Source organism: Crocodylus porosus, unplaced genomic scaffold, assembly GCF_001723895.1.
Source record: "Crocodylus porosus isolate Cpor-Errol unplaced genomic scaffold, CroPor_comp1, whole genome shotgun sequence".
NCBI lineage: Eukaryota > Metazoa > Chordata > Crocodylia > Crocodylidae > Crocodylus > Crocodylus porosus.
The window spans coordinates 59,306,112-59,331,536 of NW_017728950.1; the positions used below are offsets into that span (position 1 = coordinate 59,306,112).

The 25,425-nt window shown below is 44.5% G+C and overlaps 1 protein-coding gene across 1 annotated transcript in view; it reads left to right on the forward strand.

Annotated features, from left to right (window-relative positions):
* The window catches only part of GLIS3 (GLIS family zinc finger 3), a 328,965-nt gene that overhangs the window by 63,869 nt on the left and 239,671 nt on the right, over nucleotides 1–25,425 (forward strand). Inside the window, exons 3-4 of the mRNA XM_019555349.1 lie at nucleotides 14,301–14,508; nucleotides 18,232–19,363. Coding sequence (XP_019410894.1) covers nucleotides 14,301–14,508; nucleotides 18,232–19,363 — 1,340 coding nt within the window. The remainder of the gene's footprint in view (nucleotides 1–14,300; nucleotides 14,509–18,231; nucleotides 19,364–25,425) is intronic.

A 25,425-nucleotide genomic window follows, 5' to 3' on the forward strand; every position in this document is an offset into this window, starting at 1 on the left:
GGTTGACCTAAACTACCCACACATTTGCTGGGAGGAGCAGACAGCCAGGTCTGACTGCTTGCATAGGTTCCTGGCTGTATTACAGGACCTTCACGTTATCCTGGAGGTGCACAGCCCCATTATGGGTAACACCTTGCTGGACCTGGTCCTGGCCATTGGGGAAGACCTGGTAAGGGGACTGCAGATCCTTTACCACCTGGACAATAGTGATCATCACCTGCTGGATTTCATTATCCAACGCAGGGTGTCAAGGGCTTATAGCAAGACTAAAGCCCTTGACTTCAGAAGGGCCAACTTCAACGAGCTTTGGAGATTAGTGGGGGAGACACTGAGGGCCCAGAAGGTAGAGGAGATGGGAGTCCATGAGGGATGGTCGTACTTTAAGGGGTGATCCTCCAGGCCCAAAGGGTAACAGTCCCTGAGAGAAGCAAGACAGGTAAGAGTGCTCAGAAACCCCCATGGCTCAGCAAGGGCATTCAGCAATGCCTGAGGACTAAAAGGGTGGCGTACAACCAGTAGAAGGGAGGGGCTATCACCAAGGAGGAGTACTCCTCCTCGGCCCATGAGTGTAGGAGGGCTATTAGGAAGGCCAAGGCAGAGATGGAACTCAGGCTAGCTTCCAGGATTAAGGACAAAAAGTCCTTTTTCAAGTACATTGGGAGCAAGAAGAGGGCACCAGGCAAAACTCCAGTGGTAACCTTCTGGCTAAGCCGATATTTTTAACAGTTTCTCTGCCTCCGTTTTCTTGAACAGGGACTGGGACATCCCTCCTGCCAGAGGTAGGGACAATGTCAGAGATAGCTCTGACAGGCCTTGGGTCAGCGCAGAGGTAGTTAGGGATCTTCTGGAAGGGCTGGACATTTTTAAATCTGAAGGTCCAGATGCCCTCCACCCAAGGGTGTTGAAGGAGCTGGCGGGGGTCATCATGGAGCCCTTGGTCCGGCTGTATGAGTATTCGTGGTCATCTGGCCAGGTGCCAGGGGATTGGAAACTAGCTAAGGAGGTCCCCATTTTTAAGAAAGGGAGGAAGGAGGACCCAAGTAACTATAGGTCCATAAGCCTCACCTTGGTGCTTGGGAAGATCTTGGAGAAAATCATCAAGGAGCACATCTGTGGGGGACCAGCAGGGGAGATCATGCTCAGGGGTAAGCAGCATGGGTTCATCAAAGGCAGGTCTTGCCTGACCAACCTGATTGCCTTTTATGACCAGGTAACTAAATCCTTGGATGATGATGTCACCGTGGACATAGTCTTTCTATACTTTAAGAAGTCCTTTGACACTGTGTCTCACCTCATTCTCATTAATAAATTGTGGCATTGATGCCTACACAGTTGGATGAGTAAAAAACTGGCTGATGGGGTGCACCCAGAGAGTAGTGGTGGACGGGTCGTACTCAGCCTGCTGAGATGTGAGCAGTGGGGTCCCCCAGGGCTCAGTCCTTGGGCCCGCACTGTTTAACATCTTCATCAGTGACTTGGATGAGGGGGTTGAAAGCATATTGTCCAAGTTTGCTGATGACACTAAGATGTGGGGCGAGGTGGGCACACTTGAAGGGAGAGAGAGGCTGCAACTAGATTTAGACAGGCTACAAAAGTGGTCAGATGAGAATAGGATGGGGTTCAACGTAGACAAATGTAGGGTGCTGCACCTTGGGAGAAGGAATCCACAGCATACATACAGGCTGGGGAGTTCCCCTCTTGAAAGCACAGAGGTGGAAAGGGATCTTAGAGTCATTATTGACTCCAAGATGAACATGAGCCGCTAATGCCAGACCGCAGCCAGCAAGGCCAGCCATAGCTTGTCATGGACTCAAAGGTGCCTCACAAGTCAGTCCAGGGAGGTGATACTCCCCCTTTATGTGACATTGGTCAGGCCGCAATTGGAGTACTGTGTCCAGTACTGGGTTCTGCACTTTAAAAAGGATGTGGCCAGCCTGGAGAAAGTTCAGAGGAGGGCCACCCATTTGGTGAGAGAGCAGCAGGACAGGCCCTATGAGGAGAGACTGAGGGACCTGAACCTGTTCAGCCTCGGCAAGAGGAAGCTGAGAGGGGACCTGGTGGCTGCCTACAAACCCATCAGGGGAGATCAACAGCAAACAGCCCTTTTCTCCCCAGCACCACCTGGGGTGACGAGGAACAATGGTAATAAGTTGATGGAGAATAGGTTTAGGTTAGAGATCAGGAGGCAATATTTTACAGTTAGGGTGGCCAGAATCTGGAGCCAACTTCCTAGGGAAGTGGTCCTTGCCCCTTCCTTGGGCAAATTCAAGAGGAGGTTGGATGATCACCTGTCTGGGGTCTTGTGAACCCAGCATTCATTCCTGCCTGTGGCAGGGGGTCAGATTAGATGATCTGTTCAGGTCCCTCCTGACCTTAGCTACTAAGAAACCCTTAGAAATTTTGATCAGATATAATGAAATGTTGTTTAAATCTATTTAGTTGAAATGCAGTCCCTGAGGCCTGCTGAAATGGGGCTGGATTCAGATCACTGGTCCTACCTGTGAACCAGTTCAAGTTCCCAAATGTTCACAGGCTGGAGACAAGGCATATTCCTTGGCTACCTCCTCCTCCTCTCTAGCCAGGGCTGGCCTGTCTTATATCGCAAAAGGGGCCTCACTAAGGGGGTCCCCTGTGTCTGGCTGCTTGCCACCCCTCCTCCCTCACCGCTATCACTGCCGCCTTCTTCGGTTGCTTGCCAACCACCCTTTGCCACCACTGCCAACTTCTTCAGGGCAGGGGTCCCAAAAACTATTTTCTTGCAGGAGGCCCCAAAAAATTGTGGGCTGGCCTTATCTCTAGCCTTTTTTTCTAGAATTGGTGTGGACTAACACCCAGTGCTAACATTACTGCCTTCTTTAGAGGTGTCATATGTTTTGACTACTTCCTTCTCTATTCCTTAAGGTAGCTACTTTTTGTCTCCTTCAGATCTGGATAGACAGGGGGTAGTGACTCTTACTGCATCTCCTGAATCTAGAAAATGGCAAGCAGAGCTGACAGGGGGATGAAGACACCAGCTCCCTAGAATTCAGCAGTGATAAGGTTGGAGGCTCTAAGCAGGGGGGCCTGACTACAGTTGTTTGATATCTCTAAGGAGTGAGGTTGTGAGATCTTCCCTAGCTAAAACCAGCTGTTCATGTGGACCATGAAGAAGTGATCTTGCTGGAGTCACTGTAAAGGCAAAGCAGAACCCTGCAGGGTATATTTTTAGCTTTAGTGAAGATGTATATCTTAGAGCAACTATAGTACCCATAACAAACTGCACTGCAGGGTGGGAAGGAATGGAAAACAGTTCAAGGGGAACTTGTTGACTTGATATCCAGACAATTAAAAATTTAGTTTAAGTAGTTTCAGGTATTACCCTTATTCCTGAGACCTCCTAATGACTTTTTTTTGCTATACTACAGTATTTTGGGGTATTTGTATACACTTTTTTTATATTTTGTATATGTTGCTATACATTTATTTATAGGTCATTTATTATTAAAGATACAGAAACAAAACTAGTTTCATTGTCTGATGATATGATATAGACTATACTCTATAAGTAGCAGAAGCTAAGATAGGAGGTTAAAGGTGGAAGATGAAACAGTTAGCTGTTGTTACAGCCATCATTTCTAACTAGAAGAAAAAGTGTGTAAATAGATATTTTCCTTTTCATCTCTTCCCTCTGTTCCCCTTCATAATGGCATGAAAAGAAGATGAATAAAAAAGTGTTATCTAAATTTAAATTTGCCATTTTATGGCAGATAGAATTTCCTGTACTCTGTGCATATTGACTGTATTCTTAGGAAGATTCCCATGGAATATTATTGTATGTCAGAGATGAGGGAGGCTTAGTTATTAACTAAATACTGAGGGCAAAGAGGGAAAATAGCCAGGCTCAGGAATGAGGAAATGGATGGATTAAAACATTTCCATAAAGTATTTTTCTGTTTATCCTTGTTAGCTATTAATGTTAATTATTGATGAAAAGTAGTTTTGATTTATGCGTAGTATGTCAGTTTGGAATAAATTGTACACTATTCTTATGCAATTTTGTACTTCACTGGGACATCACCTGTTTTAAACTTGGGAAAGTGGGAGCATCTATACTTTCATTAATGCACCATAGTTACTGAGCATTAAGTTTAGTACATGGATATCCAAGTACTAAATTAATGTGCAGTAGCACTGGGATTTTAGTGACATGTACTATGCAGTACCCTGATACTGCTTTGCAGTAGTGTATTAATATGGTTTTTGCCCAGCACGCTACTACACAGCGTTATTAAGCTACTGCACAGTTAGCATCTCATGTAGATATGCCTGGTGAGAAGAGAAATTGATCCTCTGTTTTTTTAAGATATCAGTCATTGTTTCATAAATGTGTTGTTTTTTCTTAGAATATAGGATCTAATCTAAAACCTATTGACATCAGTGAAAAAGCTGTCATTTATTTTAATTGGATTTGGATCAGACTCTTAAAGAATACAATTCTGATTCTGCAGTTCTCTGAACCTTGCGGAGGCATTCACAGTTTTGTAAAAGGGAAAATAAAATGCTACCCTTCTGCTTTGGTAGCATCTTATACCCACTTCATAATTGCTTCATAGGTACAAGAGAGACTAAATAGCTAGCTAATAACAGCAGATTCTTATATGATAAAAAATGTCCTTGGATGGTAGAGATTGCTTCCTCAACTCCATCTTTATTCTTCCCAGACAAGTAAAAGTGTAACAAAAAGCTGCCACTTCCTTCCAAATTCTGAGGTAGAGGAATGCAGATGGAAAAAGTTTCCTATTGCCAGTGACTTACAGTTTATTTCTTGTTCAGTCTTATCACTAAAATTAACCTTCTTTTTTCTATTTTGTTGATTTTTTTCTCTTCTCCCTTTCAGAAATCTTTTGGATATATTTGGGGCTCTTTCTGTAGTTAAATGCACAATCCACATACATGTAGAGCCTGCAAGACTGGATCTTTTACTCATGTGTGAAAATTGTAATGTACTTGGGCTTGTGTTCCTGTGTTAATAGTTCCTTTTTGCACTGATCACATTTCTGACTTTTTGGGTGTGTAAGTTCAGGTGAGCTCATGTCTAATCATGTATAAACAACAATCTAATTGTATGGTTTCAAATTTTTATTTGAACAAGCTAAGCAAAATGTGGCCTTCCTATCAATGGAAACCTGACAAGCTTACAGTTTTTGGTTTCTTAGATTCTCTCTTTTTAGATTTAAGAAAATGGATGTTTTTTTTGTTTGACATTTTTTGGGAGTGTGCTAGGTGTGTGTGCCACTATGCTATCACACAAGAAAAAAAATCAGTTAGCATTTGCCAAATTTCTGACTTAGAGCTGTTCTTTTTAAAATTATGAACAAGTTTGCTGAACTAGATTCTTCTTCTTCTTTACAAATCATTTAAGTAATTTTTCTGCTGTTATATGCAGAGTCTGAATTGGCTTCTATTACTGTAGCATGCTTTCCCTTTGTTGTGAAACCCAAACAGTACAAAAAACTCTTTGGATTCTTTGAAGATGGAGGCAACCTTTCAAGTTGATAAGTCTTTCCTTTCCTTTCCTTGAGAGGAAAGAAGGTGTGTATGATTTCAGACTATATAACTTTTCCACCTATAACTATGATTCTCCTGCCTGGTTTCCACTTAGGTCCCAGAAAATACATGGTGGGAGCATCTACACATTTAGTTTAGTACTTGCTTAATAAAGTACTAACTAAATATGTAGTAACTAGAGTTACTGCACAGTAGCGGTGGCACACTGTTACGTTGTGATGCTTACTGCACATTAGCCTAATAACACTGCACAGTACGCTGTTAGCATGGTTTTTAACCTCCGTGCTACTGCACAGTGTTATTAGGCTAATGCACAGTAAGCGTCTTGGGTAGACATGCCTGGAAATGCTTATTAAATAGTACACTTTTGCATACTAATACATTGTGAATGTTTGGGCAGGAAAAAAAATCTTCCCCCTTTTCTTTGGACACGCTTGAACCGCTCTAGGAGACCTCAGTAACACCAGAAGCAAGTGCACAGCTGTTTTTTTGGTACCATATGTGTCATTGAGCAGCCCTATAAAGAATTCCATTTGAGGACTCCGAACCCAACACCGAACTTAGAACTTAAGTTGAGTTATTAAGGGCTGCCTGAACTCTTTTTCCTTCAAAGTCCAGTTAGTGCAGTAGTCTTTACTGTGTGTAAATTGTAGGCTTTATTTTGATGAGTCTCATTAAATAAGTGTTGCATTTCAACTATGGGTGCTGTATTTGATGGTAATGAAACAACTACTATATAAAGTCTGTATGTTAGTTTAACCTGATACAGCAAAAGCAACCAATTTCCAGGGAGCAAAATCTGAGAAACAGTTCTGGATGAGCCACAGACCTCCAGAACCAGAAGTAGTTTATATTACTTCCACTTCTAGTTATTGTGGCTTCCTGTAGTGCAGACCTGTGAACAGGCTAATCAGTTTTGCTGAGGTGTTGATACATGTAGGCATGTTCATGCAGTACGGAGTGTCAGAATTAAGCTGGGTGCAGCACTATAAGAACATGGTCGGCATTTGTACACGCCACAAGATTTCACATTTACGCCACCACAACTGAATTTGTTTTGCACGATTGGGACCTGCCACTTTAAAAGTCTTTTTGTCACATTAAACTAAAGCTGCTCAGACATGTTTTAGTTGGCGTTGCCACTGCTTACATTGCCATATCTATGGATTTGTGTCATGCAAACACAAAAGCACTCAAAGATGTGTAATGACCCTCTTTCTCCACCAGATAGTGCTGTGGATTTTTTCTAGTTCACCCCTTTGTCCCCCAGATGGTGCTTTGAACTGGTGCAAGGTGGCAGCTCCATCCCAGGGTGGGGGGGTGCTACAAACCTTCCCTCTTCTCTCCAGCCTGTGCTGGGGCCAGACGTACACTGCTGCCTGCATGAGATAAGAGTTACCACGCTCCAGCCTGGTTAGGATGGGGACAGAAGGGGCCCCTCCAGCAGAGGTGGGGGAGCAGGGGGCTGTGGGGTGGGAATGAGGAGCACTGGCAGACCTGGGGGATGGGGGCTGTGGGCCCCTAGTGCTGCATCCCATTGGGTTTTATAAATTTCTTCCCCCAGTTCATTTTCAACATGGCCGCTGCTGGGTAGAACTACAGTTCCCAGAATACCTAGTGGTGGCCATGTTGAAAATGGACCCAGGTCAGTGGTGAGGGCCCCTGGCAGAGCTGGGGGGCAGGAACTGTGGGTTGGGAGTGAGAGGCACCGGCAGAGCTGGGGGGCTGCGGATCAGGATTGTGTGTGTGTTCCTAGAAATATCTCCAGTCTCTGGGTGGGATGGGATGCGGGGGGTGGGGAAGAAAATCTCTCAGCCTCTCTTGAGAGGGAGCTTGGCTTGAGAAAGGTGATAATTGCCCTCTTTGGAATGTCTGAAGCAACTGTGATCACCTGAAACCTGAGACTGCCCCTGCCTTTGTTCAAGCAAATTTGCATCAATATAGCCTCACAAGAGAGCTGAGAGACTTTTTATCATCTAAGAACTGCCTGACCAGAGGAGTTTTCCATCCACTGACTCTGTGAAATACAAACTTTCAAATGGAGAATTTTTAAAACTTTTTCTCCAATGCCTGATGATGGGTGTTTGTGCCCAAAAACTTGCTATTAAAAAAAAGCATTGCAACAATGTTGTTGGTCTAATAAAAGATATCACCTCTATCATGAGCCCTGATAGCTTTTAGCATGGCTTTTGTTCTCCTGGATTACTGTCTTCTGTCACATAGTACACATGGAGAAGTTACCCTGCCTCCCTGCTAGGATTAAAAAAATAAAAGCAACATTACCACTAGGGGCATCAAAACAGTGGTTATATTCAACTAGCTTTATTTTCTTTTGAAACATATGACAAGCTGCTTTGCTTTAAAAAGAGCTCCATCTCTTTTGTTCTCTCCCCTGGGTCACAAGGGGAGTGAGTTTGCTGGGGCTTAGCCCAGGTCAGCGCACCTGAGGCCCACACACCTTTCGCCTCGGTGAGGGTCAAGGTGGGACCCCCCTGTCCTCCCTGCTGTCCCCAGACCTGAGCCAGGAGAATCAGAGGAAGCGTTGTTTTTGCCTTGGATACTGCACGGAGCCCAGGCGGGTGATGACGGGGGGCAGTGGGATGCAGCTCTGGGACTGAACCCTGCCTGGGGCTTTCAGGTTGGAGAAGATGGATGATTCCCCCACCCGCTCGCTGCATACATGGAAATGGGCTGTCATTAATCTCAGGGGAGTCTCGAAGTGGCAGGGGCCTGTGGGAACAAAGGGGCCTATCGGGGCCTGCAGAGTGATTGCTCCCCGTGCCAGGCTGGAGAGGCGCACAAAAGCCCATTCAGGAGGTGCAGCCATTGTGGGCCGACAGTTAGGTTCTGCATGATGGATGGAGGGGAATTATCAGCAGGGCTGAGACAGGCTGTGTGGGGGGGAAGGATGCAGAGGCCAGGAGAGGCCAGATCCTTCAACTCCATCCTGTGCCTGCAGTATACATGGGTTCAAGGGGTTGCCGTCCCCGAGACTCGCCTGAGCTGTGTCAGGGGGATGGCAGCCCACACCTGGGTGCATCCACTGCGGTGATGCCCTGAGGGCAGCTTTGCCCCCACCCCACTGACCTCAGCACCCTGGTGGGTGCTAGGTGTATGCAGGAGGCTTGCTGGGAGCCCCTGGGAACCAGGCACCCCGTTCCTCCATGTCACTCCTCCCTGATCCACTCCAGAAGTCAGTGTTGACAAGTAAGGAGTGCATGGGGGTTCACTTGCACCCCCTGAGAGCTCTGGTGCACCCCTGACAGGTTGCGCTCCCTGCTGAGGCAACAGGCAGGGGGGGCAAGTGGGAGCATTGGTGCCCCCCCTGTGAGCACCAGCCAGGGAATGGTAGCGCCAGATGAAGCACCACAGGCACTTATAGGAGTGCTGTTGCCACTTCTGGGGGGACCCCCCTGTGATTACAGAGATTGGCCACAGGGGGACTCCCCTAGTCACTGACTGGTTGCTGGGGGGGCATGTGCCCTCCCTGACTAATGTGGCACTAGTTGCCCATGCCAGAGGTGGCTGCATCACTGCAGATTCAGAGCCTCCCCCACCCTGCTAGCCATGCCCTGGACCCCCTCCCCCCCAGCTGGTGTGTACTTCCTCCCATGTTGCAGGAGGTAGTACCTGGGTCTGGTTTCAACATGTCCACCGCTAGGTGTTCTGGGAACTGTAGTTCTACCTAGCAGTGGCCATGTTGAAAATGAATGGGAGGGCAGAAATTTAAAAAACCTGCCTGGATGCAGCACAGGGGGCCCACAGCCCCTTGCCCCCCAGCTCTGCTGGTGCCCCTCACTCCCGACCTGCAGTCCCCCAGTTCTGCCAGTGCCCCTCACTCCCGCTGCCCTCAGAGGCAACTCCCATCCCTCCTGCCCTGCAGCAGCCCCAGGGTCTGCCCCCACCCTGCCTGACCTGACCAGATGTCAGGGATTTTGCTTTATTTCGGCTGGTGGGAGCAGGGGCAGGGCAATCCAAGGTAGATTGGTATTTGGCTTCCCCTGCTGAAATTTTCAGGGAATCACACATAGGACTTACTTTGCTCAAAAGCCCATGATGTGTAAACACAAACATGATACACCAAAATAACCCATGTTAAAATTTTTAAGGCAAGGTAAATTAACAAGTGTCAACCCCGTGGCGTATACAAATGCCTGATGATACTACTTCTGGTTTAGGGGGTAATCTTCCTTTGCACCCCCTCAGCAGCATCTTGTTTCACTACTTGGCATTAGTATTGGCACTAGATAGCATAGCTGGGACCATATTTTTCTAATTTGGGACAAGCAGTCCTATTTCACAGAGTCCTCATGGACACTGGGATACTTCACTAACATTTGGGACTGGCCCAGAAAACTAGAACACTTGGTCATTTTATACACCGCACATTAGGATCCTTGAAGCTCTAATGACTTCTACATATGTAAGATCACTCTTTTTACATATATAGAAGAGTATTACTCTTTAGTATTATTATTATTACTAAAATAAAGAGAAAGGAAAGTGTGTCAAAGAAGCAAAGAGATGGGAAACAGATACAGAGAAATCTTATTTGCTCTTTGTTTAAAAACATCTAAACTTCATTTGTAGTTTCTAAAATGACTTGCCTTGTTTCCTTTTACTTATATTTAGAGGAATCCTATTTGACCTGGAAGAGAATGAAAGACATGGCTTTTGTTTTAAGCCTGCCTGTGCTATAAGAGCCTTAAAATGCTTCTTTTCTGAAATTCAAAACCCTTTGAGCACCCTCTAATAAGAAATGTCCATCAGAGTTATATAACAGAACTCAAAAGTAGAATGAAGGTGCAAGATTTCCTGTGAGGGACTTCTCACCCTCTTCATCATTATGTTGTCCTTGCTTGTGGAGGATTTGGAACAAGGAACAGGAAACAGAGATCTGAAAAAGCTAAGGGTATGTACAGGCATTACATGTAGATCAACCTAACTAGGGTTAGGTCAATCTAAATGTCTAGTTGTGCAGGCATTCAAGAGGTTTATATTGGCCAGAAATGGTATGCCCAATTTAAGTTAGTGCACCTCAGGAGGTGCACATGTTGCTCCTAGTACTGGCAAACTGCTGTACACGCCACTCCTAATCTAGGTCTATGTAGCTTAAGGTAAACCACCTTCTAGACCTGGGGCAGGCAAAATACAGCCTGTGGGCCACATCCAGCCTGCCAGGCCATTCTATCTGGTCTGCGGGGCCCCTAAAACATTTAGAAAATGAAGTATTATTTGCCTTTCCTGCCAAAGATGACAAGGCACCAATGGCACTAGGACCCAGGGGGAGCTGGCGGCAGAACCCAGCAGCTGCAACAGCAAGGCCTGCCCAGCCTGGAAGGCTCTGTTAGTAGAGGCTTTTGGCCTGGGATCCTGGGGCTGTTCCCTGGCTCCTTCCACCAAAGAGGGAATTTCAGCTAAGAACACTGGGATGGCAGGGCAGGAGGCAGGGGAGAACTGTGGGTGATTGTCTCATCTTCAGGTCCAGGCCAGGTTGGCTTCTGCTGAGTCCTGCAGTCTGGCAATGCAGCCAGGAACCACGTGATACCGGAGTGGCTGGCTGGCTGGTGGGCAGGTGGGGAGGGTGGGGAGAAGCGGCAGTGGCAGGCAAGAAAGTGGGAAAATGGTGGCAGCAGGTGGGGGGGTGAGTGGCAGTGGGCGGGTGGGAGCGCAGGTCATGTGCTGGTGTCCTGGGCCAGGGCTGGCAGGGGCTCAGGGTGGGATAGCAGGAGCACGGGGCCTGGGTTGGCACGGGCTCTTTGAAGCCAGACTGAGCTGCGCCAGCAGGAAGAGTGGGGAGCTGGCCTGGCTCCATAGAGTCCCTGCCAACTTGGGCCCCACATCCCTGCCGCCCTCCCTGGGCCCTTGCCAGCCCCGGCCCTGGGGCACTGTTGTGGGCCCCATGCTCCCCCCCAGGTGTTGTGTGCTCTTGCCTACCTGCCCACTCACTGCTACTTGCCCTACCTGCCTGCTGCTGCCAGTTTCTTGTTTTCCTGCCTGCTGCTGCCGCTTCTCCCCACCTCCCTGTCCTCCTGCTAGCTGGCCAGGTGCTCCAGCACTATGTGGTTCCTGGCTGCATCACTGGACCACAGGACTCAGCAGAAGCTGGTCGGCCCCCTATGATTCTTGGCTGGCTCAGTGTGGCACTGGCTGGGGTAGGCCTGCTGCATCCTGCAGTCTTGGCCATGCAGCTAGGAACTACGTGGTGCTGAAGCTGTGGGTGGGGGGCATGTGGGGGCTGGGGAAGTGACTGCCACGGTGGGGACTGTGAGCAATGAGGCAGGGAGGGAGGGTGTATGTGTGTGTGTTCATAGGGTGAGTCCCATGTGCATATGCCACCATAGACATATACCTACACCCCTCCACACTACCATACACACACATCCCAGCCACCCTCTGCCTCCACACACTCACAGCCCCCCACAAACCATGTACCTACCTGCACACCATATATCCACACACACTCACATACTCCCTCACCCCACATACACACCCACAATCCTGCAGCTATCCAACCCCATAACCCCCCACAACCCTACCTATCCACAGCCTCTCACAAACCTATAGCCAACCACCCATACCCCCCCACACCCTTCCACAATACTCAAGAGTAAGACTTCATTTTAAGCTATTATACAATCTTCTCTATGTACACTACAGAAATTACAGAGGTAGGCAGATGACAATAGAATGGAATTCAACATAGACAAGTGCAAGGTGCTGCATCTAGGGAGAAGGAACCTGCAACATATCTATAGGCTGTGGAACACCCTTCTCAACAACACAGTGGCTGAAAGGGATCTTGGAGTCATTGTTGACTCCAGGATGAACATGAGCCATGAATGTGTGGAAGCAGTCAGTAAGGCTAACTGCACCTTGTCATGCATCAACAGATGCATCACAAGCAGGTCCAGGGAGGTGATCCTTTCCCTCTATGTGGTGCTGGTTAGGCCGCAGTTGGAGTACTGTGTCCAGTTCTGGGCGCTGCAGTTCAAAAGGGATGTGGCTAACCTCGAGAGGGTCCAGAGGAGGGCCACTCACACGGTCAGGGGCAGCAGGCCAGGCCCTATGAGGATAGACTAAAGGGCCTGAATCTATTCAGCTTCACAAGAGGAGACTGAGAGGGGATCTGGTGGCCGTCTATAAACTCACCAGAAGGGACCAGTGGAAAATAGGTGAGGCTCTGTTCCCCTGGGCACCACCTGGGGTAACAAGGAATAATGGCCACAAATTGATTGAGAGCAGGTTCAGTCTTGATATCAGGGGGCATTACTCTATGGTTAGGGCTGCCAGGCTCTGGAATGGGCTCCCAAGAGAGGTAGTACTCTTCCCTACCTTGGGGGTCTTCGAGAGGAGGTTGGATAGATATCTGGCTGGGGTATTATGATCCTAGCGCTCATTCCTGCCCAGGGTAGGGGGTTGGACTTGATGATCTGTTCAGGTCCCTTCCAACCCTAGAAACTATGAAACATGTAAATCAGGACAAAAATATTTTTTGAAATCAAATTAATGAATATTGTAGATGTTTGATTTTTAGAATATAATTTGGTATTTTTCTGGTTCTGAGATGGCAAACCCCTTTGCTGAAAGGAGTGCTTCTGGGGGCAAGGGGAGGGACTTCTGGTGGCAAAAGTCAGGGGTTAGGCAGTGGGACTTCCAGCCCCAACTAGGGGGCGGGGCACCTGCCAGGGTATGGCCCTCGATAGCCATGTGGCCCTCAATAGCTTGCCAAAACTCGGTAAGGGTTCTCCAGCTGAAATAATTGCCTGCCCCTGTTCTAGACCGAGACTGGGTGCAACAAATGCTTGTTTGCAGCCTAGGTAATCATTTCTAACTACCCTGTCAATTAAATTGCTTGTTTGATATCATGTGCCTTTTTATGACATATACTTAAATGCATTAATCTTTTCTTGTATTAATAAAAGCAATCACTTAAACCTTCATCCTTTAGTTTGAGATTTTTACCATCAGGATATAGAATACGTTGAGTGTTTTGTATTTGCCAAAACCCATAATAATCATGCCATGATACTCTATAATAGCCCATTATTTTGAATCAAGGCAGCACTGATTAAGAGTTGAACCACCTATGTGTGGTAGGAAGGAAGTCCAGGAGGCTTGTCCTTGAAAGAAATTCTGATGAACTCAGCTAGAATTCCTTCTAGAGTTCCATTGCAATGCAAGGTGCAGTATTTACTCTGCCCCATTTTGTAAAACATGCAACATGTGCTCCCCTTTAAAAGATATTGCCGTGTCCTTATCTAAGTAGAAACTCACAATGGAGTGGCCTCCCAGTAATTGGGTGTAGTACCTTTGATTTCTAGCTTGATTCTGGTTATAGCATGGTGATGTGAATAAACTTCTAGAGAGCTCTTAGTTTATCTGGAGGAATGGATTAAAACACACCTTAGTTATGACACTGCTATACATAATCAATGAATGCAGTGATGGTGATTCTTCAGCAGTTTACTCTGTTCCCCCGGCTATTCCAACAGTAGGTTTCCCAATACCTAACCTAGATATTCTTCTCATTTAAGACAATTAGTCTGTATTTGATTAGCATACAGAACTTATTCCTCTTCAGAGTATTTATTTACACAGGAAGTTATAGGGCTCCCAACCATTTTTCCTCCAACCTGGGCAGCTCCAATAATTTTTCCTCAATGGGTAAAGATGGATGCAATATAATGTGAACACTCTATTTTTTCTTGTGGAAAGGGACATGAATATTAATGTACCTCATTTATTTTTAGGAAGCCTTGGCTATGGGCCTCGGTGCAAGTCCATTGGAAAAGGCAGCTGCAACAATTTAGTAGTCACCAGCAGCCCTATGACAGTTCAACGACTGGGACCTATATCGCCTCCTGCAAACCAGGTCTCAACAGCCTGCAACCACATCAGTCCTAGCTTACAGAGGGCAATGAATGCTTCCAGCTTGAATATACCTCCTTCTGATACAAGGTCCTGAGTTACCTTTCTTCACTTCTGTATTACAGATAAAAATGTTTAATTTTTCTGTCATATAGGTCATTACCATGCAGCTTTTTCAGAAAAGTGTAATGGAGCAAATTACACTCTCTTATAATTAGGAAAATCCAAAGGAACTGTATATATAGCAATCCTGCTCTTGGTGTAGATCATTGTAACTAACAGTGAAACTTGGTCCAAATTTTTCCATGCTTTGTAGTTCTTCTACTGGATGCTGTGCTCACAACTTCACAAAAATTATATTTATCCAGTTTAAAAAGTTATAGTGCAAGAAGTGATTTATGGGATAGAATTTTTTTTAAAATTCCCCACAATTTTTTGGAACAAGGATTCTCTATATTTTATGTTTGGTATGATGTTGTAATGTTCCTAAGTCTAGTAAACAACACTGATGTCAAGCTCATGATACACTGTCTCCATGGATATATAAATTCCAGTATGGTTATTGAGGTTATAAATGTAAGTATTAGAGGATCATAGACATCACAGAAAAAGAAGACCTGCTATTTATACCACCCCGTTACTAATACAGTATACCCCTGTCATGTTAGTGGTATATGCAGTTGGTAAAATTTTCATAGCACCTGGGTCACTTAGGAGCCTACTTAGATGCTTTTGAAAATATGACTTAGTGACTTTGGCATTTTTGAAGATTTTAAAATACAGCGTATAACTGTTGTATGTAGTGCTATAGTGTAAATATTCTTATTTACAATATACAGCTGTTTTTCATATATCTTCTTTTGCATCAGATTACCTCACTGCAAGCCCAGGAATAATCTCGAAATGGTTAAAAACAATATTACCATTTGACTAGGCTAGTTTAGACTATTTTTTCCATTATAAGATACTTTGTAAAGAGAGGATTTCTATCATTTCACCTCTGAAGATTGCCTTTCTTAAGAACCTTTTGTGCTTTTTGATTTGCCAAATTAACTCTTTATCCAGTACATGTCCTTACAAGCTATTAAGAGCTTTTAGTTTGGATAGATCATGATTCTGTTGTCCCCTATGTCACATGCTCCCCTGCTGAACAGTGGGCGCATCTACATGAGCATTAATGCACTTTTCCTAATACACATTAAATTTAGTACCTCCAATGTGAGGTACTAAATTAATGTATATTAGGCTGCCCTAATGTGAAGTAGCACAATACACACACTTTTTAGGTGATGCTTAATGCATAGTAGCCTATTTTACTGTGCATTAGTATAATGCCATAGTTTTTTATGTGCTACTTCAGTGGACAGTAAAATAGTCCACTGTGCATTAAAGGTGGAGATGCACCCAATATCTCCTTCACTGTACCACACTTGGACTCCCATGAAGCACTGTGGAATCTCAATCTGACACAGCTTAATATTAAACTGACTCAAAACAAAATGTTTCATTTCAGTTTTCCCAATGGAAAGAAAAACCAGCAAAATGTATATTTTGTTCCAGAAAATCTACGTTTTTTTGGGAAACCCTGTATTATATGGGGAAGAAGAGCCTCTACCATAGGCACTGCACTGAACCCCTTTGTGCTGTCTTTTCAATCAATCAATGATAAAATTCCCATTTACTTCAGTGAGAGAGCAGGTCAGAAGCTAAAAAAATGCAGAGTTCTCTGAGGTCAAAGAAAGAATGCTGAACTTCAATGATGATATGCAAGAAAAAGAAAACAGTTTTCACTGTTGTTTCATGTCCATTTCTAAAGTTTTAATCTACAGTTTAGGTTACAGCACAGCTGCATTTACATAGAGAGAATAAGGGTAATTCTTTGCATAAACAGAAGCGGCTGGTAAGTAAATCCAAAAGGTTCTGATCCAAATCTTCTGTTGACATAAAAGGAAGCAAAAGAATCTGTGGATTAACATCAGCTGGGAATCTAACTATTTGTTATATATGTATTTCAGATCTCTAAACTCTGCACTAGATATATATATTCAAAACATTAACTGACAGCTTTGGGGTAGATTTTTCAAAGAACTCAGCATTTAAGTGTGGAAGTTTTTTCAAAAGCTTGTCCTTATTTAAATGCTTAAATGAGAGCTGAATTCTTATGAAAATCTGACTTTAATTGTGGATACTTGACATTTTGGCCCAGAGTTCCTTTTTTTTTTTTTAAATGGAACTTCATTTAAATTGAATCAGTATGTGTTCTTCCTTTTCACTTAAAAAATCAGTATCTTTCTCAGTGGGATTGAAACTGAGGCATAGATGGCAATGGTGCCTGGCTTTTATAAAAAAATGTGTGTTAAAAGGATGGGCAGTTTTTGTCTTATAGAGGAAAATATCCATTCCGAATTAGTCAAACCAACTCCCCTCCCAGTTTTATTTTCCACAAATTAGCATTTACAAATCAAATGTTATTACTCCGTTCTTGCTTATACCACAGACAGGGGAGCTGCATATGACTAGTGCATGGAGCAGAGAGAATAGGGAGGAAATTGTAGTTCCCTGAGCCTCACTTCCATTCCTGGAATACTTCAAGAGTGGTACCCAACACATAAGACTTTGTTGTTATGAAACAATCTAGAATTTAACAATCTGAAATTAGTGTTAACTGATTTATTTCCCCTGTCAATTGACTGTTAACCACTGTAAAATGTTGTCATATTAAGTAATAGAAGCCACCCAGGCTGTGCCTCCAAGACTCTGGAGAATAAGTGCTACAATAAAAACAAGCACATGGAGGACTTTTCAGCTTGAAACTGAACAATAATGTACAAGCTAGTGTCAGAATCCACCAATTTTTTTCTTGCCTGCTTGGCCTCGCCTTGTATTTCATGCACTTTTCCTAGCTTTAATAATCAGATAAAAAGTTCTACAAATCTTGAGGGATGAAAAATCTTAGTACCAAACAGAATCATGTCAAGAGCAGTCAACATACAACTGCATCATTTATGGAAATTTGGTAAACACCTTATTCATTGTGAGTATCACATGAACCATTATTCCTATCCCTGCTCCCACTCATTTCAGTGATAGAATTCTTCATTTAACTGGAATTAGGATATTGTTGTATGCTACTGGCATTGCCCAAGCTAGTGAGAATTTTGGTTTATTAGCACAAGCTGAAGTCTCTACAGTGGTGTCAGGGTGACTGCAGAGTAGACATAGTTTGTAACTTGTTTTATTTAAAATTATAAATAATAATATTATTATTAATCATCCTGCACATACTATAATCTGTTATTTTTTCTTAGCCCTTTTTTTTTCTTGTGGATCAACCTCTGGTTTTCTTCTCTACCTCTACTGTCAAAAGGTAGATAGGCAGTACACCTAACACAAAGTAATATTGGCTTAATAAGAAGTGGAAACATAAAGCATTGTACTTAATGTCTTTTCCTGCTCCTTTCAAAGTCAATGATAAAGTTCCCATTGATTTCAGCTGTGCAAAGCCAGGGACATTTGGATCAATTTTCATCCCAAATCTTGAAATGCTTTACAGATTTCCAGTTCCTTTATCAGGGCCACTGGGTTTCTAGCTATCTTGTTTATGCATGCAATCCCAGGATGTGCCTATGGATGGAGTAATTTAGGATGCAAATCTTTGAACACATTCAGTTAAGGACCGTTTTTAAAAAATTTGGTCCAAAAACATTATGAGCTTAACTCAGAAAGACAAAAGAACAAATATAAGTTAGTGCATTGAACTTCTAAGATCTCTTTCTAAAACCACTATCATTGTTTTTCCTGCCTTTATTCCAGGTCTCTCATGTCACGTGAGTCTTTAGCCTCCACAACTTTAAGCCTGTCAGAAAGTCAGTCAACTCCAAGTGTGAAACAAGAATGGTCTCATGGGTACAGGATTCTTCCTTCTGTTCCTTCCAACCAAGGCTCCCAAAATGGCAGTGAGTTAGGGGACATACTGAGTTTGCCACCTGGAACATCTATGTCGAGCAACAGTGTATCAAACTCATTGCCATCATACTTGTTTGGTATGGAAAATAACCATTCCCCTTACCCTAGTCCTTGCCATTCTTCAACAAGGTCTCATTCAGCTCGCTCCAAAAAAAGAGCCCTCTCTCTGTCCCCTCTATCTGATGGCATTGGGATTGACTTCAACACAATCATCCGTACATCCCCAACCTCTCTGGTTGCCTACATAAATGGTTCAAGGACATCACCAGCAAACATCTCCCCTCAGCCTGAGGTCTATGGGCATTTTTTGGGAGTAAGAGGAAGCTGTATCCCCCAGTCTTGCTCTATTCCAAACACTCAAAAAGGTCTTTTCATGGCTAATGGCAATGTCAACCTCCCAGCTTACAGTGAAAATGGAACTGTGGAATACCAGCGGATGCAGCAATTGGAGCAAAGTAGCTTGCAAGCAGCCATCATGAACAACATGGTGGTTCAACAAGGGATGCCTCTGGTAGACAATCAGCCAATGAACATACTAAAAAGTGAACGTGTGGATGATTTTTCAGGCAGCACAATTAATTTGCCTCCTCCTCCACCTTTGCCACAACCTCCTCCTCCCCCACAAGGTCCACCACCCCCTTACCATGCACATCAGCACCATAATCAACAAGACATCTTAAGTCATTCTCATCAACTTTCTTTGCCTCCTTCTGGCCAGGGCCCTCTATTAGATGAGGATGGTGAACTAGATGATTTTAATGGTAAACACTGCTGTCGTTGGATAGATTGCAGTGCTCTTTATGAGCAGCAAGAGGAACTTGTGCGGCACATAGAAAAGATTCATATAGACCAGAGAAAGGGAGAGGACTTCACGTGTTTCTGGGCAGGATGTCCTCGAAGATACAAGCCATTTAATGCCCGTTACAAACTGCTGATTCACATGCGAGTTCACTCAGGAGAGAAGCCAAACAAATGCACGGTGAGTCTAAAAGTTATAGCTGATATTTGGTAGAAGTGTAACTTACTGCTTAGGAAGGTGCAGATAAAGCTTAATGCTGCATTAATTTTTGCTTGTTTATAGATTTTTCTTTTAAATGAATGAAATGTCAGACCCATCTTGTCACCTACATCAAATTTGACTACAGAAACTTTTTTTCAGTTTATCATAATAATTTTTTAATCCAGCCTGAGAAGGTCATATGAGAGAATTTAACAAAGCCAAATATAGATACCATGAGAGTGAACTTGAATGGTTGGTACTTGAAGAAAGTACTGTAGAATATGTATTTATTTGTACTGATATAGTCTTGCTAATTCAAAGAGTTAGCCAGTTTTTGGAGTCTTGTGTTTCTATTAGGAGGAGAAATTGATGGGAGTCATTTTTTTTCTATGATGTAGTCCTGTTTTCTTATAAAGAAAGTAAATAAAATCCTGTTTCCTTGTACATGTTAGGACTCAGACAGGAAACTGTTTCTTTGTTTATAGTTCTAAGCCTCTTTTAGATAGTGTTCAGCCCCAAAATCTTTCTCTCCTAAGATTTTTCTCAGGGCTACTCCCAAGTTTCTCTGACTCTAGGTTTGTTTTTCCTTCTTTGTGTGTTACTGGTGTGTTTCTGCTCCTCTTCTCTCTTACATAGCTATGAAGTTGCAACAAAATCTATCCCTCACCTGTATTTCATTTCAGTCCCCACTGAAACACCTAAGATGACATAATTCAAAGGGTGGGGTGAAGGGGAGGTTATATTGTCCTTATAGATGGCATGTATTTTGAATAGTGGTTCTTATTTCTGTTTTCATTAAACAAAGGTAGATTCACTTATTCCCTCATCTAGCCTGAACTGAAGGAAGGTATTCCACCCACCAGCTCTAACATGGTCTCTCCCAGTGTCCTGTGTAATATCTCACAACAAAAGGATATTTATTTTCTAAGAACAACTGCTGGTTGGTATTCATTTGGGAGTGACTTTTTGGATTGTATCTATATGATGCAAGCTATAAGTCAGTCCAAAGAAGCTATTTTCTGTCTGTTTTCCAGTAAATGTTTTCATGAAAAACTAAACATTTGTGTGTATAAGTAAAGGAAAACTCCTTTAAATTTTGTGGTTGTAAATGCCTAGTTGTGCTGGCAGAGCAGATATTTTGCAGTTTAAAGTGGTCCATTGAAAATCAAACTCTGAGGGTAGGTACAGACATTCAGGGAGGTTAGGGGGAGCTTAGACTGTGTTAAAAATGGCTCCCCAATCTAATTTAATTCGCTCATGAACAGATTTTATACTTCGATCCCTAGTTAAGTCAATCTAAGTGCGAACTGTAAAGCAGTTCCAGGACGGTTAGATCAGTCAAAAATAGCCGACTTGAGTTAATTTAACTGTAACTCAAAGGTGCGCTAAGTTAGATTGGGTACAGCTAGACCAGTCTAACTGAACTTCTGTATACATTCTGAATGCAGCCCTGGAGCTGGGAAAGCTCTGTTGCTGGCCTCAGCCCTGGGACTGCACTTTCCTTAGACCCCCTGGCACTGGGTTATTTTTATCCCCCTGGCCACTCCTCTCTCATTGACCAGCTACCCCCCCCCCAGCCCACCAACCCCTGCAATCCAGCGAGCTGCTCCAGTGCTCCAGGTGCAGATTTTACTGGTGGTGGCTAGTGCTAGGAGCCAATTGAAGTAAGTCAGGGTGGCCAGGATTGTGGGGGTTGATTTGCCGGGGGGGTGTTATTTGTCTAGGATGGGAGGAGTCAGGAGGCTAAAAATTATCCCCTGGTTGGGGGGGAAAAGAGAGAGCTCCACCCAATCCTGCCAGTCCCCTTCACAGAACCACCAGCCCTCCCTTGGTCCTCTCAATCCCACCCCCGACAAAGCTGCCAGCCCCAACAACCCTCCTTCCCCTCTCACCTCAGTCAAACTCCTGGCACTGGTGAATACCAGTAAAGATAGCCCTGGGAGCAGTTTGCAGAATTTGGGGCAGTTTGGCAACATTGGGTGAAAGGATGGTGGGGAGGGTGTAGGGGAAGAGAGAGAGTTTATGGGATCAGACAACTTCTCCAATCCCAGCAGGCCCCCTTTGGAAACAGCTAGGCCCCTGATCCCACTTGTCCCTCTGCCTACCCTGACTTATCTACATCAAGCTCCTGGCACATATCGAATTACTGAGTTAGATTGGGTTGGGGGGCTGGTAGGGGTGCATGTTTAACCCAATCTAACCTCCTGAACTTCTAGCTGTAATGTCTGTGCAAAGCCTGAGTGTCCACATATGATTATCAAGTCACAGTCATAAGAGAACCATCTCCCTTCCCCCTTTTTATTTGGAGTCCCAAAGTCATCCTTTGCTGCTCTATTTTGGCTATTAATTTTACTATTAAGTCCATTTATTTCTCAAAGGTGTCTTAACAGTTCAAGAGTAGGAGAGGGAGAAGGAGTTATTAGAAATTAAAAGAATATTCCTCAAGAAGGGGGAGGAAGATTCATAGTAAGAGGGCAAAAAACAGAGACATGTAGAAGGAAGAGGAGATGTGCAAGGCATAAAGTTGGGGAAAGGGGCAGAGAAGAACATGGTAGAAGGAATACTGAGGACTGGGAGTTTTGGAGAGCAAGAAGAGGGGTCTGTTGAGTCTATATAGAAATGCCTCCTTCTGTAGCAACTTTTCTGCACTAAACTTGTTCCAGGACGGATTCCTCCAGTTACTTTGTAATTGGCAGAAGCCCTCTTAGAAAACTAAGTTTTTCTTGGTTGTTAAGGCAGTAGCAATCATCAGCCAGAGGGGAATATGTAGAATCAGTATCTTGCATGATGTGGAAAGTTTTTCAGCTGTGCTCCTGATTGTTCTGTGTGCTACAGAAAGTATTTTTCATAAGACTTAACACAACATGATGCATTCCAAGAGTATTTGCTTACTTAAGATACAAACAGTGACATAGATTTTCAGTCACTAGTAGTGCCTGGGATGAGCAGAAAGTTCCTGCATTCACTTTGCCCTAGAACAGATGACAGTTATAGAGAAGTTCTTTCCCATGCTTTCAGAATTATTAGTAAGGCACAGTTGTACTTCAGTAAGGCAGAGAAGTAGTTTGGATTGAAATCTGATTCCCATGACATGAGCATACACTGGAGCAATGTAGACCAGTCTTTTGAAAGGCTCTGCACCTTCCCTGAATGCCATTCCAGTCCTTTTCCTCTGCCCGGTCTGCTCTTGTGCCTTTTGTTTTTCACTCTGTGATTCTTTGCTTAATCTTCTTCCTGCACTGCCTTTTGCCTCCTGCTCTGTCTGTCTTCTCCCTGTGACCTGTCATGTGTCACACACCAAAGCTGCCCATGCCACCTGTAGTGCTTGTGCTACAGCTTGGCCACTTCTGGTCTGGAGCATCAGTCCTCATTTTCTAATGGCAAACAGAGAAAGCTTTGGGTCTAGGGCTGTCAATTAATCGTGATTAACGCATGTAATTAACGTGTTCATTGTTCACATTTTTTTAAATTCATTAATTGTGCATATGGTTTTGGAGCCCACACCTGGGCTCACTCCACTGCTGTCACCGCTGCCTCTGGGCCGCCTTGCAGGGCAGCAGCAACAGCACAGAGGACCACAGGGCAGACTAGGCATGGAATCTGGGTGGCTGCATCAGTGAGGGAGGGGCATGCACAGACCCAACTGCAGCCTGCAGATGGCCAGGTATGCAGCCCAGGAGCATGTGGAGCAGTGCTCAGCAGGTAAGTGTGTTGAGGGCAAAGGGCATGGGGGAGGAGAAGAGGTGGGGGGGCAGGCAGATCGAGGCCCCCATGGTGAGGGAGGGAATGGGGTAGGGGCAGGAGCTGGGGTGAATGGGGCTCCAGGGCACATCATGGGATGGCCCCTTGGCTCATCCTGGGAGAGGCATGGGGGGTACGTGCCCCCCAGATTTGTGCATGGGGTGAAGGCAAGCTGCTGCTATGGGCTGGGCTCTGCACCCCTCTGCCTTAGCTCCAGGAGCCGTGTGATTGCCATGTGCCTTTCACCACTGGGCAGGCAGGGGATGCGGTGAAGCCAGTGTGCAGCTCCTGGGGCAAAAAAAGCACACAGCCCAGCATGCAATAGCAGCCTGCCTCCACCCCATGCACAAATTTGGGGGGCACGTGCCTCCTCATGACTCTGCCAGGGTGCATACCATGGTGGGAGTAGCCCCCCCACCATGCCCCTAGATGAACTGTGGCTCCATCCCATGACCCACCTTGGTCCTGGGGCCCCATTCACCCCAGCCCCTTCCCCTGCTTCTGCCCCATTCCCTCTCTCACCATGAGGGCATCGATACACTCCCCCCACCCCTTCTCTCCCCTACACCCCTTCCCCTCCACAGACCTACCTGCTGGGGAGTGTGTGTGTGTGTGTATTTATGTGTGTGTGTGTGTGTGTCTGCCCATCACTCCTAAGCCATAGCACCCTCAGCCCTGCTGCTGCCCCTCACTCTTGATCTGCAGTACCCCACAATCTGCCAGGATATATGGGAAACCCCCTCCCCAGGCTCTAACCCCCCCACACCAAAATCCCCCCACACCTTCACAAATACCTCCCTACACACACACCCCACATCCATCCCCCATCCATACAAAGTACCTGCATAATTATACAGATTCACAGAGGTTTAGGGCTAGAAGGGACCTTGTGAGATCATCAGGTCCAGCCCCCCTGCACTGGGAAGGAAAAACTGCTGGGGTCCAATAGCCTCAGCAAGGTATGTGTCCAGTCTCCTTTTGAAGATCTCCAGGGTAGGTGCCCGCAACACCCCAACTGGGAGTCTATTTTAGAGTCTGGTCACACGAACCATGAATAAGTTTTTCCTTATATCCAGTCTGAAACCTTCTCCTAGGACTTTATGACCATTGCTTCTGGTTTTCCCTTGGGGCGCTTCAGTGAATAGTTGTTCACTTAGCCCCTGATGTTCACCCTGATATATTTGTAAGTTGCCAGCCAATCCCCCCGATGTCTTCTCTTTTCTAGGCTGAACAGTCCCATATCTGTCAGTCTTTCCTCGTGTGGCTTGATCTTCAGGCCTCTAATCATATGAGTGGCTTTTCTCTGGATTCTCTCAAGCTTCTTCACATCATTCTTGAAGTGTGCTGCCCAGAACTGGATGCAGTACTCCAGCTGTGGCCTCACCAATGCTGAGTGGAGCAGGAGAATAACGTCCATGCTTTTTGCATATTTTGCATGACTGAGATTTTCTGCACATAATTTTGAGTTTTTAGATATGTGATTAAAATTGTGATTAATTGCATCTATTTTTTTTAATCATGCAACTAATCGAAATCAAATGTTTTAATCATTTGACAGCCCTATGTGGGTCATAAACAAAGCTCAGTGAAAGTGTTTTCTCTTCAAAATTTAATGAAACAATATCACAAATTTTTCACAAATATGTGATACTTCGATGCTCTGGTGTATGGGTGTGGGGTGTGGTATAAAAGACTAGGTTTGCACTCTGGAAAATATACTGTGTTTCAAATGCTTCCTAAATTTCTTATTGTATTGTAAATTTTCCAAGTAAAGCTACAGATATTTTTTTTTAAATGTCAGAGTTTTAGTGGGGGAAAAAGGCTTTTGGGAAATTTGATGATGAACTATAATTTATAAAAATATTTTTTTTTAAAAGAGAAAATCAAATTATTTTAGGCTTTGTTTGTTTTTTGTTAAACCCCAATCAGATGTTAATCAGAATACCCTCCCTCTGCCCCCGTATGGTGTATTTATCAATACAGAAATTTTATATTTATTTATGGTACCACCTATTTTGCATTTGATGCTTTTCAGACCTCATGAAGTGAAGTTTCCTGTCCGTTTTCTACAGGAGTTGGTAATATAATAGAAAAAAAGGGAAACAAACAGCGATTTTTTTGTGTGCATCAACTAGATTCACTGTCAACAGAATAGTAGAAATAATGTGTCTTTAAGAGGGCTTCATGTAATTCATCAAGACCTTAGATAACCTAAGTCAGTCAGTTAAACTAGTCAAATTGCATGAACATTTTAGTAAAATGGCAATTCTTAGCATCAGGCAATGGTTTACAAAAGAGAA